Below are 17,015 nucleotides of genomic sequence, written 5' to 3' on the forward strand. Positions count from 1 at the left end.
CTTCCCAAACAATAGAACCTTGTCCACTCTGAACATACAAGCCCATAACTTCAATCACATAATGCTATTCCTGAGAACCTACTGATTCCGTCAACCTACGTCGACTTCTCTCTATCTTATAGCCTTGCAGTTACGTTCCAGAAAACAATTCCTTTCTATACATTAAACCAGCTCCAACTACGACTCTTACCGAAGCTTCAGGTCATACCTAGATATTTCCAAATTCTTTACTTACGGGTATATGAAGTATCACTAACATCTTACCCAATGCTGTCAGAACGTCCCTTCTTAACATTACCTTACATTCCCGGAGGATTCACACTTCTACTTGCTTAGTTCACCGGCCACCTACTGGCACGATCAACTTCTTACAAATACTCATTCCGAGTCCTTACTTCTGAGTTCACACTTTTCAGTGCATCTTCATCACATACTTCGTTCCTCCTGGGTCCTATTCAGCTCTCAGGCATGCATTCTAATCGTTAAATGCTAAATTGAGTTGATCAGGCTCAACTAACAACAACAACTAGAACATTTACCCGGAACCCAATGGCCCCACTGCCTTAGTTGTAACTTAATAACCCAATGCACGATCTGAATCGACCTGCTCTGATACCAAATGTAATACCCACACTAAACGTATCTAGAAAGTTTAACGTGTGCATTAGTTTAGTACTGGATACATTAAAATTTACAACATTAAAACTTCGAATGAATATCTTATACAACAACATGCGTTCGTACAATGATAATACAACTCAACTTTTCTAAAAAAAAGATAGTAAATGCGTCCTTGCATATCCATGTCATCCTGCAGCGGGTACGAACGAACACTTGCTGAAACATCCATTCAGCTACTAGCTTGCCATCCAACCTGTTTATCTGAAACAAAAAGGATTAGGATGAGACATAATGTCTCAGTGAGTTCTACCTAATCCTAGGCTATAGGTAACCTCGGGGGAAACCTACGGTCACCACGTGTCTACAATACAACCTGCCGGTTGATTATACGTGTGTGGGGACTTGCATACTTAGACGGTCGTGCATGATAGGGCCGTCATAAGATTCTTCTTACCTTGTTATACGCTTCACTTCTTATGTCATGGCGGTCAAGGGGAAATCTAAAATCGCATTGCCAAGAATACACTCTATGTATCGAGGCCTAAGCATAACAAAATCATGAGACGATTCTACACCGAACGATTAGGGGAAACCTAAGATCGTCATCGGCATAACTTTCTCTACATGCTCTATTGCATAAATACGTTGTGTCTAACAACATATCCTATCTTGCTATCATACTAGTTCTTGACGATCTACGTCAATACTCTACTAATTCATGACGATCTACATCAAGGCTCTATGACATAACATAAACATGTCTAATAATTATGTATAGTCAGATTCATTCATTAGGTTAGCGTTTAACAACAAACATTATCTGAGTTCATTTTACGAAGAGCCCCGGGGTGGAGTAATCCCGAGCACAATCCCTTTCTAACCGATGGAAACCTATCTAAGGTATAACCAACGACACTCCTGCTGTGACGTGCGGGTTCCTTACGGCTAACCCTGTTTCACCTAATGGAAACCCCTTGAGCTAACCTAGTGTGGAACACAGGAGACACGACCACTACATCTTGTTTAAACTTTCTTTGCGAATAGATAGCTAATCGCTTCACAACTTTAATAAAGTCTTGGTCTAAACATGCATGGGGATTAAATCTATACATGTTATCTCTTTTACCTTGAATTCATATACGGTCCAATTAGAGGTAAACTATATGCTTGCTTAACTTACTATGTGAAGAGATATCTAATCAATTCACATCTTGCCATACTCATATGGTCACTCTAGCTCCTATACGAAGAGAATACTCTATATCACTTCGCATCTTATCAAGCATAAGCCTCTTGTCTAGCATTCTATTTATTTACAAGCTATTCAAGTTCTTGGCAAGCTATGTCAAGGCTCTACTTTCATTCCATTCCTGAATGATTAACTAGCTACCCGATTCTTATCGTAACATCTCTGGATTGCCATGCTTTGCTAACTATGTCAAATACTTGCTTCTTTCTCAAGAAAACCTTGCACAAGATTATCAAATAGGACCTTGGTTTGAGGGGTTTACTTTCATAAAAAGACTACTCGAAGAAAGATTGAGCCGGAGCATTCCAACAATGTCCGAAGCGAGCAAACACTGCACTGTGCACTGTCCACTCGCCTAGGCGAGTAAGCCTCCTCGCTGTGGGGAGTAGCTGCTCGTTGTGGCGAGCTGCAGGCGAGCAGACACCCCGTTCTGTGGGTCTAGCTCGCCCAGCAAGCTACCTGCTCGCTGTGGCTAGTTGCGATAGTCCAACACTCGTAAAAATGATGTTTTTGACCCAAAAACCTCAAAACCAAGTGTCTCTATGCATATTATGACTCTAGTGGTCATAGAAAACCTGTAAAACATGTGTATGGCAAGTATTTGCAAGCTTGGTAAGCATGGCATAAAAAGGGGTAACAAAACCCTATGTATAAACCCTTACAAAACATGATTTTCTTACAAGAGTAATCACTTAATCCCAAGGGTGGAAAACTATCTAAGAACTCACCTAAACAAGATTCTCATAGCAGCTCCAAGTCCCATGCTCGAGAAACCAAAACCCTAGCTCTTGATCAACTTGCTTTCTTTGATCATACCATTTCCATCTTGATGTTTTCTTGCAATCTAAAGCACCATAATCCTTGCTAGCTCATCAATCTTTAGGTTCCTCTTCCAACTCAACACTTCATCATCAAACCCTAACTTCTTGATTCAACCAACCTTCAAAACCTTAAACCAAAACCAAGCTTCCACATGATTATGATGTCTTGAAAGAACATAGGTTATAACCTTACCATTGGAGGAAGAAGATTTAGAAAGGATTGATGGAGAGAAGGAGAGGAAGAGGGCGATGGGTTTAGGGAGAAGGGAGAGAAAAACTCTTTCTCTCAACCCTAGAGAGAGAAAGAAAATGGAAAATGAGTTAATTTAGGGACCAAATGACATAAATAACGCTCTTTCGTGCAATTACCAAAATGCCCTTGTCTTAAGCGTGTTAAATCCGACTCTGATACTTAACCCGTATTAAGCTGACATTACGTAATAAACATTTCCCGTCAAACTTACTCTTCGTAACATTAATCCTCTGGCACGATCGACTGGTAATATTTCGATACTGACAGGCGGGATATTACAAGGTCCATTTTTTATAACGATATGGCAGCAATCGAAACTGTACACTACATGAAGTCCAAAGCAAATGGTAAAAATTATGATGTGGCTCTCAAACTAGATATCAGCAAGGCATACGACCTTATCGATTGGGACTACCTCAAAGATATCATTGTTAAAATGGGATTTTCTGAAAAATGGATTCAGTGGATAATGCTTTGTGTGGAAACGGTGGATTACTCAGTTATTATAAATGGTGCAGTAGTTGGACCAATGGTTTCTGGTAGAGGTTTAAGACAGGGAGATCCTCTTTCGCAGTATTTATTCATTTTGTGTGCGGAAGGTTTGTCGGCATTGATTAGGAAAGCTGAAGTTCAAGGACTAATTCATGGAGTAAAATTCTGCAACAACGCTCCAATCATCTCTCACTTGTTATTTGCTGACGATTGCTTTCTCTTTTTCAAAGGCATCGCTACTGAAGGAAACATTATGAAAAGCATATTAGCAACTTATGAAGCGGCATCCGGTCAAGCTATTAACCTTCAGAGGTCTTAAATTTTTTGCAACCGCAACACACCAACTGATGTGAGAACATAAATTGCAAACATCATGGGTGTACGACAAGTACTTGGCACCGGTAAATATTTAGGGGTACCGTCAATGGTTGGAAGAAGTAAAGCATCAACTTTCAAATTCATTAAGGACCGAATATGGAATAAAATAAACTCCTGGAGCAGTAGATGTCTCTCTCAAGCAGGCAGAGAAGTCCTAATAAAATTAGTCCTACAATCCACCCTGTCCTATTTAATGATTACTTTCCTTCTACCAAATTCTTTAATTATAGATATAGAGAAAATGCTCAACGCTTTCTGGTGGGGACACGGAAATGGAAATAGAAGAGGCATGCATTGGTTATCTTGGGAGCTGCTTACGGTTCCGAAATGTTTTGGAGGTATGGGTTTCAAAAGCCTTAAGGCTTTTAATATGGCAATGTTAGGAAAACAGGCGTTGAAGCTTCTTACACACCCTGATTCCTTGATCACTAGATTATTTAAGGCTAGATATTTTCCTTCTAGTGACTAATTTGCATCAAGTATAGGCCACAAACCGAGTTTTGTCTGGAGGAGTCTTTGGAGCGTTAAGGGGGTTGTTGAAAATGGTTTCCAATGGAGCATTGGGCCCGGAACTAACATATCAGTTTGGAACCCCTCTTGGATTCGGGGAAACTACTCTATCCCTCAGCCTGCAAACATGAATTTAGCAATGGCTTCGCTTAAGGTGTCTGATTTGTCCATCCACACACATGAAGCAATGGCATACATAAAATATTTTCATTTTATTTGACAGCAGTTCTGCTTATCAAATATGCAAAACACCACTTTATGCCTCGATACAACAAGACACACCCATGTGGAAATTGGAAAAGAATGGAATTCGCTCAGTTCACAGTGTGTATAGAAGCATCATGGAAAACAGTTTGATAGTCCAACATCACAGAATTGACGGCAATTGGAATCAATTATGGCGCAACAAAATCCCACCTCGAATCAAGAATTTTCTATGGCGTGTTACTCTGGGCTGTCTTCCAACACGGCTTCGACTACATACTCGAGGTGTAGCTTGTCCTCTGTAGTGTCCGTTCTCTAGCGAAGATGAAGACAGTGTGTAAGCGCTATTCACATGTCCTAAAAGCGCGCAATGTTGGCAGCAGCTAGGGCTATGGAATGAAGTTTCGAATGTTGCTTCAAGTGTCGGCAATATCTACACCTCCATCTTTGAAATTCTACAGCAGCTGCAACCTACCCATCATCCAATTTTTAGCACATTAATGTGGAGCATATGGAAAAACAGAAACAATGATGGATGTAGTTTTGCATCAAACAAGATAAGTATTTGTGTATCGTCTCCACAGGGATTAGTGCACTATCAAGGACAGTTTAACATCAATTATCATTCCAAGTATTAAGAGTACTTGTTTGTTCCTTAACCAAGCGTCACACATAACCTAATGATCCATACAAATTCTAGCTTTATAACCAAAATTATCATAGTCAATTCTACACTATCCTTCGTGTCCAAAGCGATATAATTAACTCTAAGGTATCGCTAAAACATTCGTGTCCAAATCCCTTAAACGATCACAAAGACGATAGGATCACTTAATCGACCGTGTCCAGCCTGACTAAATGTCCTAAAGCATTAAACTCTTGATTATGGTGATTATCAAAGATTAACAAAGATGTCAAGTAAGTTAACCTAAGATATATTGCTACTCTAGCTCTAGATTCAAGAGTTCGTGTCCAAATCATCTTGAATCTCATTGAAAGCATTAACAACAAGAATAACAACAATATTGAATATAAATTGCTAGAACCATATGTAAGCTTAAATCAAAGGATTATATGTTAGCAAGGATCAAGTACCTCTCATCCCAACAAAGGATATTTAGCTACACATCATCATGGAAGCCTTGCAAGGATGGATTGAAAAGGAAGGATTCATTACACCTTGTGATGTCTCAACAAAGGAAGAAGAATCCAACTTCCAAAATCACTCTCACTCTATATGCTCTCTAGCCCTACTTCTCCCTCTAAGAATGCAGAAAATATCTATAAAAAATAGTCTATATCTTCAAAGAGAGGTAAAAGTTCTATTTAAATGGGCTGAGTTTAACAACTTGCGCTAATAGCGAAATATATGCTATTAGCGAAGTAGGTCGGCCTAAATGGTGGCCAATGAGATTCTGCCACATTGGTCCTTGTGCCCTGCTTTGCCCAAATTACGCTAATAGCGCAGTCCTCTGGAGCAATTACGCTAATAGAGTAACTGTCGCTAATAGCGACTTTCTTCAAAACTTCTTCTTGGCTTCGCCCCAGATACGCTATTAGCGTATCTCTCTGGAGAATTTTCGCTAATAGCGTATTTTTCGCTAATAGCGACGTTCTTCAAAACCAGCTTCTGCTAATTTGCACTTTTTCATGATTTTTGGTCTTTGCTCAGTGTCTTGGGGTAAATTCCAGCATAAAAGGATAGAGTAAGATATATAAAGCGTAATAAGGCATTTAACGCTAATTTCTCGGCTTTTCCTTCAATAACTTGCAAAACAAGTAACAAAAAGTGCTTAAAATATAACATGAAATTAACACTTCTTGGCATTTATCAAACTCTCCCCAACTTAACTCTTTGTTTGTCCTCAAACAAAAGAATGAAAATCAAAGAAGTAAATGACAAGACACAAGTACAAAAAGCTTTGAAAACATTTTCAGATGAATGATTTAAAATTGAATGCGCGGGCAAGTCTAAGTTTCCAACTAATCTAAAATTTTACTACCAACATGGGATGAGTCCTAAGTACAAAGTTCATGTCAAATATTTCAAGACAATAATATATTTACTTACGAACCACACCTAACACACTTTTTTGAAAGTAGATAAACAATTGAAATCAAATGAATGAGGGAGATGAACACACATCCGGCAATCAAGTTAACATTCCAATCAAGTTATGTGTCCATCCAAATATCATTTTAAAAGGCATAAAAACATGGATCAAAAGGTCTTTGAGGGTTATAACTTGGCTTGGCTACAAAAGAAATGTCATATGTGGGGCAATTGAAATCAAAAAGCCTGTCAAAGAGGATCATTCCTTGTATCAATCATTAAAATCCACAATTTTCCCTACCAATTATTACAAATCCTTGGTGTTTACACATGAAGCACTTTGATCTTGACAACTTATTCTATTTTTGGATTTTTCTTTCTTTTTCTCTTTTTTTTTTCATGTACACATTGTTTTCTTTTCTTTTGTATTTACAACACCATGTTGTCTTGATCAAAGATAAAATTACACCATTGTTCTTGACAAAAGATTTACATCTACCTTCTCTCCCCAACTTGAATCAAAATACACCCTATTTGAATGTTCCATTACTATAAGGTAAAAGGGACAAATAAACATTGAAGGTTTTAGGGTTCAACAATTAAAAACATATCAGAGTCCTAAAGTGCATCAAGAATGAACTGGATATTGAAAAATTTAAGGACAAGTTCATCAAGCAATATGCTTATGAATTGACAGTTCAAAAATTGAGGACTCCGATTCATTTGGCTCAAGTGGGTTAGCAAATACGCGCTTTTCTCACAAGGTAGGCTATTTGTGGTCAAGTATGTTTCACTCATTAACAAAAAATATGCCTTGATCACTTCCATGCCTTCACACAATTTAAAACAATTATTGGATTTAACATAAAACAACCGAGTTAAACAATGGATTTCGGTCTCCTTGCATATGTACAAACACTTGAGGTTTCCTCACTTTTGGGCTAGAACTAAGTGGTTCACAAACAAAGATATTATTGTGAAGAACTTTTTGAAATGAAATTTGTACAATGTACTCGTTCCATATTCGAGTAAAAACCTAGAAAAACTAGAAACTTGTACCTTGGCTTTGCGCTTTTGATCACTGTTGCGGATTCGATGAGAAAACTCACACCAATGACAACTTGATGTGTGGAGCAAGGGATAATAAAGCAACCAATAATCAAAGTGAATAGAACAGTTATAATCACAAGCCAAAAGTAGAAAACAACACAGCAAGAGAAAAGAAGAAGAGAGAACACAAAGAATCTGTTTACCCAGTTTGGTCCAAATTGACCTAGTCTGGGGGAGAGAGCAGCCCTCCGTTCCACTATATGATGAGTAACGTTACAAAAGAGATGGATTACAAGAATAAGTCTCCCGCCTAATTCTACCCAAATCTCAGCCTCTTCCCGTAACCAAGAGACTCAATCCTAATAGTGTTTCCCAAGGTGAATCAACCCTCAAAACCTAGTGTTTGTTCCAAAGAGACAAACTCTATACAAACCCTAGTTTTGTTGTTGCCTTTCTAAACCCTTGTTTCAGCCCCCTCTATCTCCAGGTTTACACTGATACAATGCCTATATTTATAGTAAAAGAAACTCCCATAAAATTGCAAAAAATACGTTTCTGAAAAATAACAGCACGCAAAATCGGGCCCCGATTTTTACCATTCGGGCGCCGATTTTTCCAGTATCAAACTGCTCCCAAAGACAGCCAAAATCGGGCCCCGATTTTTGCCATTCGGGCCCCGATTTGTACTTTCAGCAAACATCAATTTTTGGCCTCCAAACTCCAATTTTGAGTCACTTTCACAACAATCTCCACCTTGACTCCAAATTAGTGATGATGCCCATTTAACATCAACACCTTGCTGCTCTTTCCCTTGTTCCCACTACACCAAGTAGCTCCACAAGTTTACACCCTAACCTCTTCAGCCATCGGAATGTCTTCCGCCTTCTCGAAGATACTTGCAGTCCAACTACGCCAGGAATTTTAGGTAGTTCCACAAGCCTTTACCATAACCGCTTCAACACGAGACATCTCCCACTTCCTTGAAGATCTACTTGTTCCCAATCACCCTTGGCTTTTAGAGTAATCCACAAGTATACACCTCCCATCCCTTCAGCCATCGGAATGTCTTCTGCCTTCTCGAAGGTCCTTGTAGTCTAACTACGCTAGGTATTTTAGGTAGTCCCACAAGCATTCACCATGACATCTTCAACACAGGACATCTCCTGTTTCCTTGAAGGTCTCCTTGCATCCAATCACCCTTGGCCTTCTTTTAGAGTAATCCCGCAAGCTGTGCTATCCCTATAGCACCCAAGGTCCTCCATAGTCGTACCATTACCAGTGTGTTCAACTCCACCTCATGCTGAGCGTACTCTACCTCAACTAGCAAATGCGTACATCCCACTATGTCTTCAACCTTGAAACTCCACCTCAACAGGTAGATCATGAGTATTGTTGCCTCCGCCTCTCCAGACTGATCATGAGTATTATTACCACCGCCTCTCCAGGCTGATGTTGAGTGTTTAACGTCCCTCCAGACGAACACCGCTCCACTAGGCATCAATCCCAAGGTGACCAACATCACCTTCATCCTCCAAACAACACCACACCATCAGAGCACCTGCATCCTCATAACCCTCAGTGACAATTTGTGCGGAGTTACCATTAATCTCCGGACAATCCTTCATGAAGTGTCCCATCTTGTGATAGTTAAAGCATTCAGACTTTGACTTCTTACCACTCTTTCTCCGGTTACCTCTACCTCCACCATTCCCTCTTGAGAAACTTAGGCCTTCACCGTTTTCATGAACTCTCAAGTCCTTGGACTTGGTCAACTCCTTGGTTCTCAAAGCCGATTGAACTTCTTCCAAGGTAACAGTGCCTTCTTTGCCATAGAGCATGGTATCTTTGAACGATTCATAAGATTTCGGTAGAGCACACAACAAGAGTATAGCTTTATCTTCATCCTCAAGTTGCACCTCAATATTCTCCAAGTCATCAAGGATTTTGTTGAACTCCGTAAGTTGCTCCATGATGGCCTTTGACTCCACCATCTTGAATGAGTAGAGTTGTTGCTTTAGGAATTGCCGATGAGCCAAAGACTTTGTCATATACAAAGATTCCAACTTTGCCCACATTGATGCCGCGGTTGGTTCCTTTGCTACTTCTCTCAAGACTTTATCTCTGAGGCACAAGACAATGGCACTCCTAGCCTTGTCCACCATCTCGGTCTTCTCCGCTCGTGACATGGTGACCGGTAACGAACCTTCACCCTTCAAAGCTTTCTCACACTTCTGCTGTATTAACACCGCTTCCATCTTTACCTTCCATAACCCAAAATCGTTATCTCCGGTAAACTTCTCAATATCCCACTTCGAACCCATGGTACTAGATTATCCTTTGACCTTGCCCCACGGTGGGCGCCAATTGTTGCGGATTCGATGAGAAAACTCACACCAATGACAACTTGATGTGTGGAGCAAGGGATAATAAAGCAACCAATAATCAAAGTGAATAGAACAGTTATAATCACAAGCCAAAAATAGAAAACAACACAGCAAGAGAAAAGAAGAAGAGAGAACACAAAGAATCTGTTTACCCAGTTCGGTCCAAATTGACCTAGTCTGGGGGAGAGAGCAGCCCTCCGTTCCACTATATGATGAGTAACGTTACAAAAGAGATGGATTACAAGAATAAGTCTCCCGCCTAATTCTACCCAAATCCCAGCCTCTTCCCGTAACCAAGAGACTCAATCCTAATAGTGTTTCCCAAGGTGAATCAACCCTCAAAACCTAGTGTTTGTTCCAAAGAGACAAACTCTATACAAACCCTAGTTTTGTTGTTGCCTTTCTAAACCCTTGTTTCAGCCCCCTCTATCTCCAGGTTTACACTGATACAATGCCTATATTTATAGTAAAAGAAACTCCCATAAAATTGCAAAAAATACGTTTCTGAAAAATAACAGCACGCAAAATCGGGCCCCGATTTTTACCATTCGGGCGCCGATTTTTCCAGTACCAAACTGCTCCCAAAGACAGCCAAAATCGGGCCCTGATTTTTGCCATTCGGGCCCCGATTTGTACTTTCAGCAAACATCAATTTTTGGCCTCCAAACTCCAATTTTGAGTCACTTTCACAACAATCTCCACCTTGACTCCAAATTAGTGATGATGCCCATTTAACATCAACACCTTGCTGCTCTTTCCCTTGTTCCCACTACACCAAGTAGCTCCACAAGTTTACACCCTAACCTCTTCAGCCATCGGAATGTCTTCCGCCTTCTCGAAGATACTTGCAGTCCAACTACGCCAGGAATTTTAGGTAGTTCCACAAGCCTTTACCATAACCTCTTCAACACGAGACATCTCCCACTTCCTTGAAGATCTACTTGTTCCCAATCACCCTTGGCTTTTAGAGTAATCCACAAGTATACACCTCCCATCCCTTCAGCCATCAGAATGTCTTCTGCCTTCTCGAAGGTCCTTGTAGTCTAACTACGCTAGGTATTTTAGGTAGTCCCACAAGCATTCACCATGACATCTTCAACACAGGACATCTCCTGTTTCCTTGAAGGTCTCCTTGCATCCAATCACCCTTGGCCTTCTTTTAGAGTAATCCCGCAAGCTGTGCTATCCCTATAGCACCCAAGGTCCTCCATAGTCGTACCATTACCAGTGTGTTCAACTCCACCTCATGCTGAGCGTACTCTACCTCAACTAGCAAATGCGTACATCCCACTATGTCTTCAACCTTGAAACTCCACCTCAACAGGTAGATCATGAGTATTGTTGCCTCCGCCTCTCCAGACTGATCATGAGTATTAATACCACCGCCTCTCCAGGCTGATGTTGAGTGTTTAACGTCCCTCCAGACGAACACCGCTCCACTAGGCATCAATCCCAAGGTGACCAACATCACCTTCATCCTCCAAACAACACCACACCATCAGAGCACCTGCATCCTCATAACCCTCAGTGACAATTTGTGCGGAGTTACCATTAATCTCCGGACAATCCTTCATGAAGTGTCCCATCTTGTGATAGTTAAAGCATTCAGACTTTGACTTCTTACCACTCTTTCTCCGGTTACCTCTACCTCCACCATTCCCTCTTGAGACACTTAGGCCTTCACCGTTTTCATGAACTCTCAAGTCCTTGGACTTGGTCAACTCCTTGGTTCTCAAAGCCGATTGAACTTCTTCCAAGGTAACAGTGCCTTCTTTGCCATAGAGCATGGTATCTTTGAACGATTCATAAGATTTCGGTAGAGCACACAACAAGAGTATAGCTTTATCTTCATCCTCAAGTTGCACCTCAATATTCTCCAAGTCATCAAGGATTTTGTTGAACTCCGTAAGTTGCTCCATGATGGCCTTTGACTCCACCATCTTGAATGAGTAGAGTTGTTGCTTTAGGAATTGCCGATGAGCCAAAGACTTTGTCATATACAAAGATTCCAACTTTGCCCACATTGATGCCGCGGTTGGTTCCTTTGCTACTTCTCTCAAGACTTTATCTCTGAGGCACAAGACAATGGCACTCCTGGCCTTGTCCACCATCTCGGTCTTCTCCGCTCGTGACATGGTGACCGGTAACGAACCTTCACCCTTCAAAGCTTTCTCACACTTCTGCTGTATTAACACCGCTTCCATCTTTACCTTCCATAACCCAAAATCGTTATCTCCGGTAAACTTCTCAATATCCCACTTCGAACCCATGGTACTAGATTATCCTTTGACCTTGCCCCACGGTGGGCGCCAATTGTTGCGGATTCGATGAGAAAACTCACACCAATGACAACTTGATGTGTGGAGCAAGGGATAATAAAGCAACCAATAATCAAAGTGAATAGAACAGTTATAATCACAAGCCAAAAGTAGAAAACAACACAGCAAGAGAAAAGAAGAAGAGAGAACACAAAGAATCTGTTTACCCAGTTCGGTCCAAATTGACCTAGTCTGGGGGAGAGAGCAGCCCTCCGTTCCACTATATGATGAGTAACGTTACAAAAGAGATGGATTACAAGAATAAGTCTCCCGCCTAATTCTACCCAAATCCCAGCCTCTTCCCGTAACCAAGAGACTCAATCCTAATAGTGTTTCCCAAGGTGAATCAACCCTCAAAACCTAGTGTTTGTTCCAAAGAGACAAACTCTATACAAACCCTAGTTTTGTTGTTGCCTTTCTAAACCCTTGTTTCAGCCCCCTCTATCTCCAGGTTTACACTGATACAATGCCTATATTTATAGTAAAAGAAACTCCCATAAAATTGCAAAAAATACGTTTCTGAAAAATAACAGCACGCAAAATCGGGCCCCGATTTTTACCATTCGGGCGCCGATTTTTCAGTACCAAACTGCTCCCAAAGACAGCCAAAATCGGGCCCTGATTTTTGCCATTCGGGCCCCGATTTGTACTTTCAGCAAACATCAATTTTTGGCCTCCAAACTCCAATTTTGAGTCACTTTCACAACAATCACAACTATGAATCATTATCAATCATCTGAGAATTGAAATTTAAGCAAAAGTGATACAAAAGAAACATCCACAAATAAAATGAAGTACTAAATTAACCAAAAGTGCTAACACATTATTTTAACTAACAAAATACAACTATATACAATACTAATATGAATACTAACATCAAAATACTAATTAAAACAATTGTCAACACACACCATTATCCAAAAATGATTAAAACTGCCCAAACTGCAGCTACTCGCAGTTGCGAGCAGCTTTACTCACAGTTGCGAGTTAAAAGGCAGTCAAAATGGTCAATGAACAATTTGCTCGCAGTTGCGAGCTGTTTTACTCGCCATTGCGAGTTGAGACAGTTCAAAATTCTGCTCTCTGTTTGTTTCTTCTATAGGATGTTTTGATGCATGCACATGACTTCTAAACTTATTATGCATTAAAAACAGTAAATAAACTTACAAAATTGGGTTGCCTCCCAACAAGCGCTTGTTTAACGTCGTTAGCTCGACACCTTTTTCGTTAGGGTGGCCAAAATGAGACGGACAACACATCATCTTTTGAAACCCTACGCTTTGGGAGGAATTCCATGAACTTTAAGTACAACTGATGTGGAGTCCATGTCCTCCTTAACATAGATTTATTGAACAAGGTGTAAATTTCATCAATGACCCGATCGATTTCTACCTTGCTCACTTTCTTCACCCTTGCTTCCATTAAGTCTTCCTTGCTTAGTGACCGTTCCTTTTTCTCTACCACCTCTATCACTTCTTCATTATCAACAGTTTTGGCCTCCTCAGAATCTGACCGTTCTTGAGGAAGTTCTATTTCAAGTGGCGGCTCTATTTCTTTCATTATATCTTCCTCAAGTTCAACAACACCTTCTCCAACAATCTCTCCGTCATGAGTGGATTGAATGTTGGATTGGTTCTCCATGATTTGTGCTTGCATCATCTCCAACTGTAATGATAAATTCTTCAATCTCTGGTTGGTAATTTGCGTGTTTATCATGGATTGTTGCATGAAGATGTTCAAAGTATTTTCTATCACCGAATATCTCTCATCTTCATAAGAATGATACTGTTGATAGGATTCATACTCGGGTGGAGTATAGAAGTTGCTATAACCATGATCAGTCATGATTTTTTTCTAGGTGATGATCCTGAAACGGAAATAACTAACAAGAAACTTTTCTTTGTTTATCAAAGAGGGGTTAGTACAAACAACTATCAAGTAAAGAAAATATTTACGGAATATGTACGAATACTTAAAATGATAAATCAATCGTACTATCTATGATATCTAAACACCAATCCCCGGCAACGGCGCCATTTTGATGGATGTAGTTTTGCATCAAACAAGATAAGTATTTGTGTATCGTCTCCACAGGGATTAGTGCACTATCAAGGACAGTTTAACATCAATTATCATTCCAAGTATTAAGAGTACTTGTTTGTTTGAATTGTAACTAGCTAAACTAAATTGCAAAAGTAAAAGTTGAGATAAATAAGGATTGAAACTTGTTAGGAGTAGAGTTCCTTAACCGAGCGTCACACATAACCCAATGATCCATACTAATTCTAGCTTTATAACCAAAATTATCACAATCAATTCTACACTATCCTTCGTGTCCAAAGCGATATAATTAACTCTAAGGTATCGTTTAAACATTCGTGTCCAAATCCCTTAAACGATCACAAAGACGATAGGATCACTTAATCGACCGTGTCCAGCCTGACGAAATGTCCTAAAGCATTAAACTCTTGATTATGGTGATTATCAAAGATTAACAAAGATGTCAAGTAAGTTAACCTAAGATATATTGCTACTCTAGCTCTATATTCAAGAGTTCGTGTCCAAATCATCTTGAATCTCATTGAAAGCATTAACAACAAGAATAACAACAATATTGAATATAAATTGCTAGAACCATATGTAAGCTTAAATCAAAGGATTACATGTTAGCAAGGATCAAGTACCTCTCATCCAACAAAGGATATTTAGCTACACATCATCATGGAAGCCTTGCAAGGATGGATTGTAAAGGAAGGATTCATTACACCTTGTGATGTCTCAACAAAGGAAGAAGAATCCAACTTCCAAAATCACTCTCACTCTATATGCTCTCTAGCCCTATTTCTCCCTCTAAGAATGCAGAAAATATCTATAAAAAATAGTCTATATCTTCAAAGAGAGGTAAAAGTTCTATTTAAATGGGCTGAATTTAACAACTTGCGCTAATAACGAAATATACGCTATTAGCGAAGTAGGTCGGCCTAAATGGTGGCCAATGAGATTCTTCCACATTGGTCCTTGTGCCCTGCTTTGCCCAAATTACGCTAATAGCGCAATCCTCTGGAGCAATTACGCTAATAGCGTAACTGTCGCTAATAGCGACTTTCTTCAAAACTTCTTCTTGGCTTCGCCCCAGATACGCTATTAGCGTATCTCTCTGGAGAATTTTCGCTAATAGCGTATTTGTCGCTAATAGCGACGTTCTTCAAAACCAGCTTCTGCTAATTTGCACTTTTTCATGATTTTTGGTCTTTGCTCAGTGTCTTGGGGTAAATTCCTGCATAAAAGGATAGAGTAAGATATATAAAGCGTAATAAGGCATTTAACGCTAATTTCTTGGCTTTTCCTTCAATAACTTGCAAAACAAGTAACAAAAAGTGCTTAAAATATAACATGAAATTAACACTTCTTGGCATTTATCAAACAACAAAGTGTGGAATGGTTCTTCAGACACGTGTCAGGTTATTTGTGACAGAGCTACAACTTTGTTACAGAGTTGGAGGAACGCTCAAGAAATCAAGCAACAAAGATGTACGCGCAACACTACTAGTCATGTCGCATCCTGGACAAAACCATCTCCGAGAAGGTACAAGTGTAATGTTGACGCTTCCTTCTCTGAAACTCTAGACATTGTGGGCATAGGTATGTGTATCAGAGACACAGAAGGAGCCTTTGTGCTGGCTCGAACCGAATGGTTTTCACCTATCACTGATGTAGATATTGGGGAGGCTATCGGACTCTTAAAAGCTATGGAATGGGTAAGGGACCTCCATCTTTGGAACATGGATTTCGAAGTCGACTCAAAGACGGTTGTGGATAATATTTACGGGAAGCAAAATGGTGTATCAGATTTTAGTGCTATTATCACGCATTGTGTACACCTTCTCTGCACGGACCTTATGAACTCTCATGTTAAGTTCATTAGGAGACAAGCGAACGAAGTTGCTCATAGTTTAGCTCAGGCTGCTTTGTCAGAAGCTAGTGTCCGCATTTATTCTCACATTCCAACATGTAATGAAATGCATTAAGCATGCTTCTCTCAAAAAAAATATATAACTGATGATAATGAGTCCCTTGTTTTTTTTGTATCATTGACATTTTTTTACAAGGACAAATATTTTTCTTTTTTATGTAAATTTATAAATCATAAAATGCATCATTTGCGGTTTTTTTATATTAGATTGTAATTTATAAATAATAACTACTCTTATTAGTATTAGTAGCGGGAAGACGAGCACGTCAAAAAGGATAATGATAACTTTCATTGCTCTAACATTAGCCCAACTCTTATCGGCCAACAAAATCATATCATATGTGCTACTTTCCACTTTGTACCTAGAAAACAAACCAGCTGAAGCACTTAAGTTGTTGTCGTTGATACACAATCTATAGCCTATTTTCTCCATAACACATGAAAATTCATTTCTACCTTACTCCATAACCTTGAAAAATTCATATTTACCATAACTTCTAGATAATACCTATCCACAGAGTCATAAGCCTTCTCAAAATCTACCTTCATGACATGTTGTCTTACTTTATTTTCGGTGTGTTTTTTTAGTCATTTTAATTGTGATTTAAGTCAATAAAGAAGGGGTTTGGAGAAGTTTCTCATGGTTTAAAGAGGCATTATGTATTATTTTTATATTGAGTAATGTAATTATGTTTCTTCCCTAAACCAA

General features: G+C 39.6%; 1 protein-coding gene across 1 annotated transcript; it reads left to right on the forward strand.

The window, feature by feature from the left end:
- The first annotated feature begins 3,245 nt into the window (after positions 1 to 3,245).
- Positions 3,246 to 3,755, forward strand: LOC146914647 (secreted RxLR effector protein 78-like). The gene has a single exon (XM_085721108.1). The coding sequence runs from the start codon at positions 3,246 to 3,248 to the stop codon at positions 3,753 to 3,755; it is 510 nt and encodes a 169-aa protein (XP_085577234.1).
- Positions 3,756 to 17,015: the final 13,260 nt, after the last annotated feature.

Source organism: Medicago sativa, chromosome 6 (assembly GCF_051527215.1).
Source record: "Medicago sativa cultivar Bolivia chromosome 6, Bolivia_mono, whole genome shotgun sequence".
Taxonomy (NCBI): Eukaryota; Viridiplantae; Streptophyta; class Magnoliopsida; order Fabales; family Fabaceae; genus Medicago; species Medicago sativa.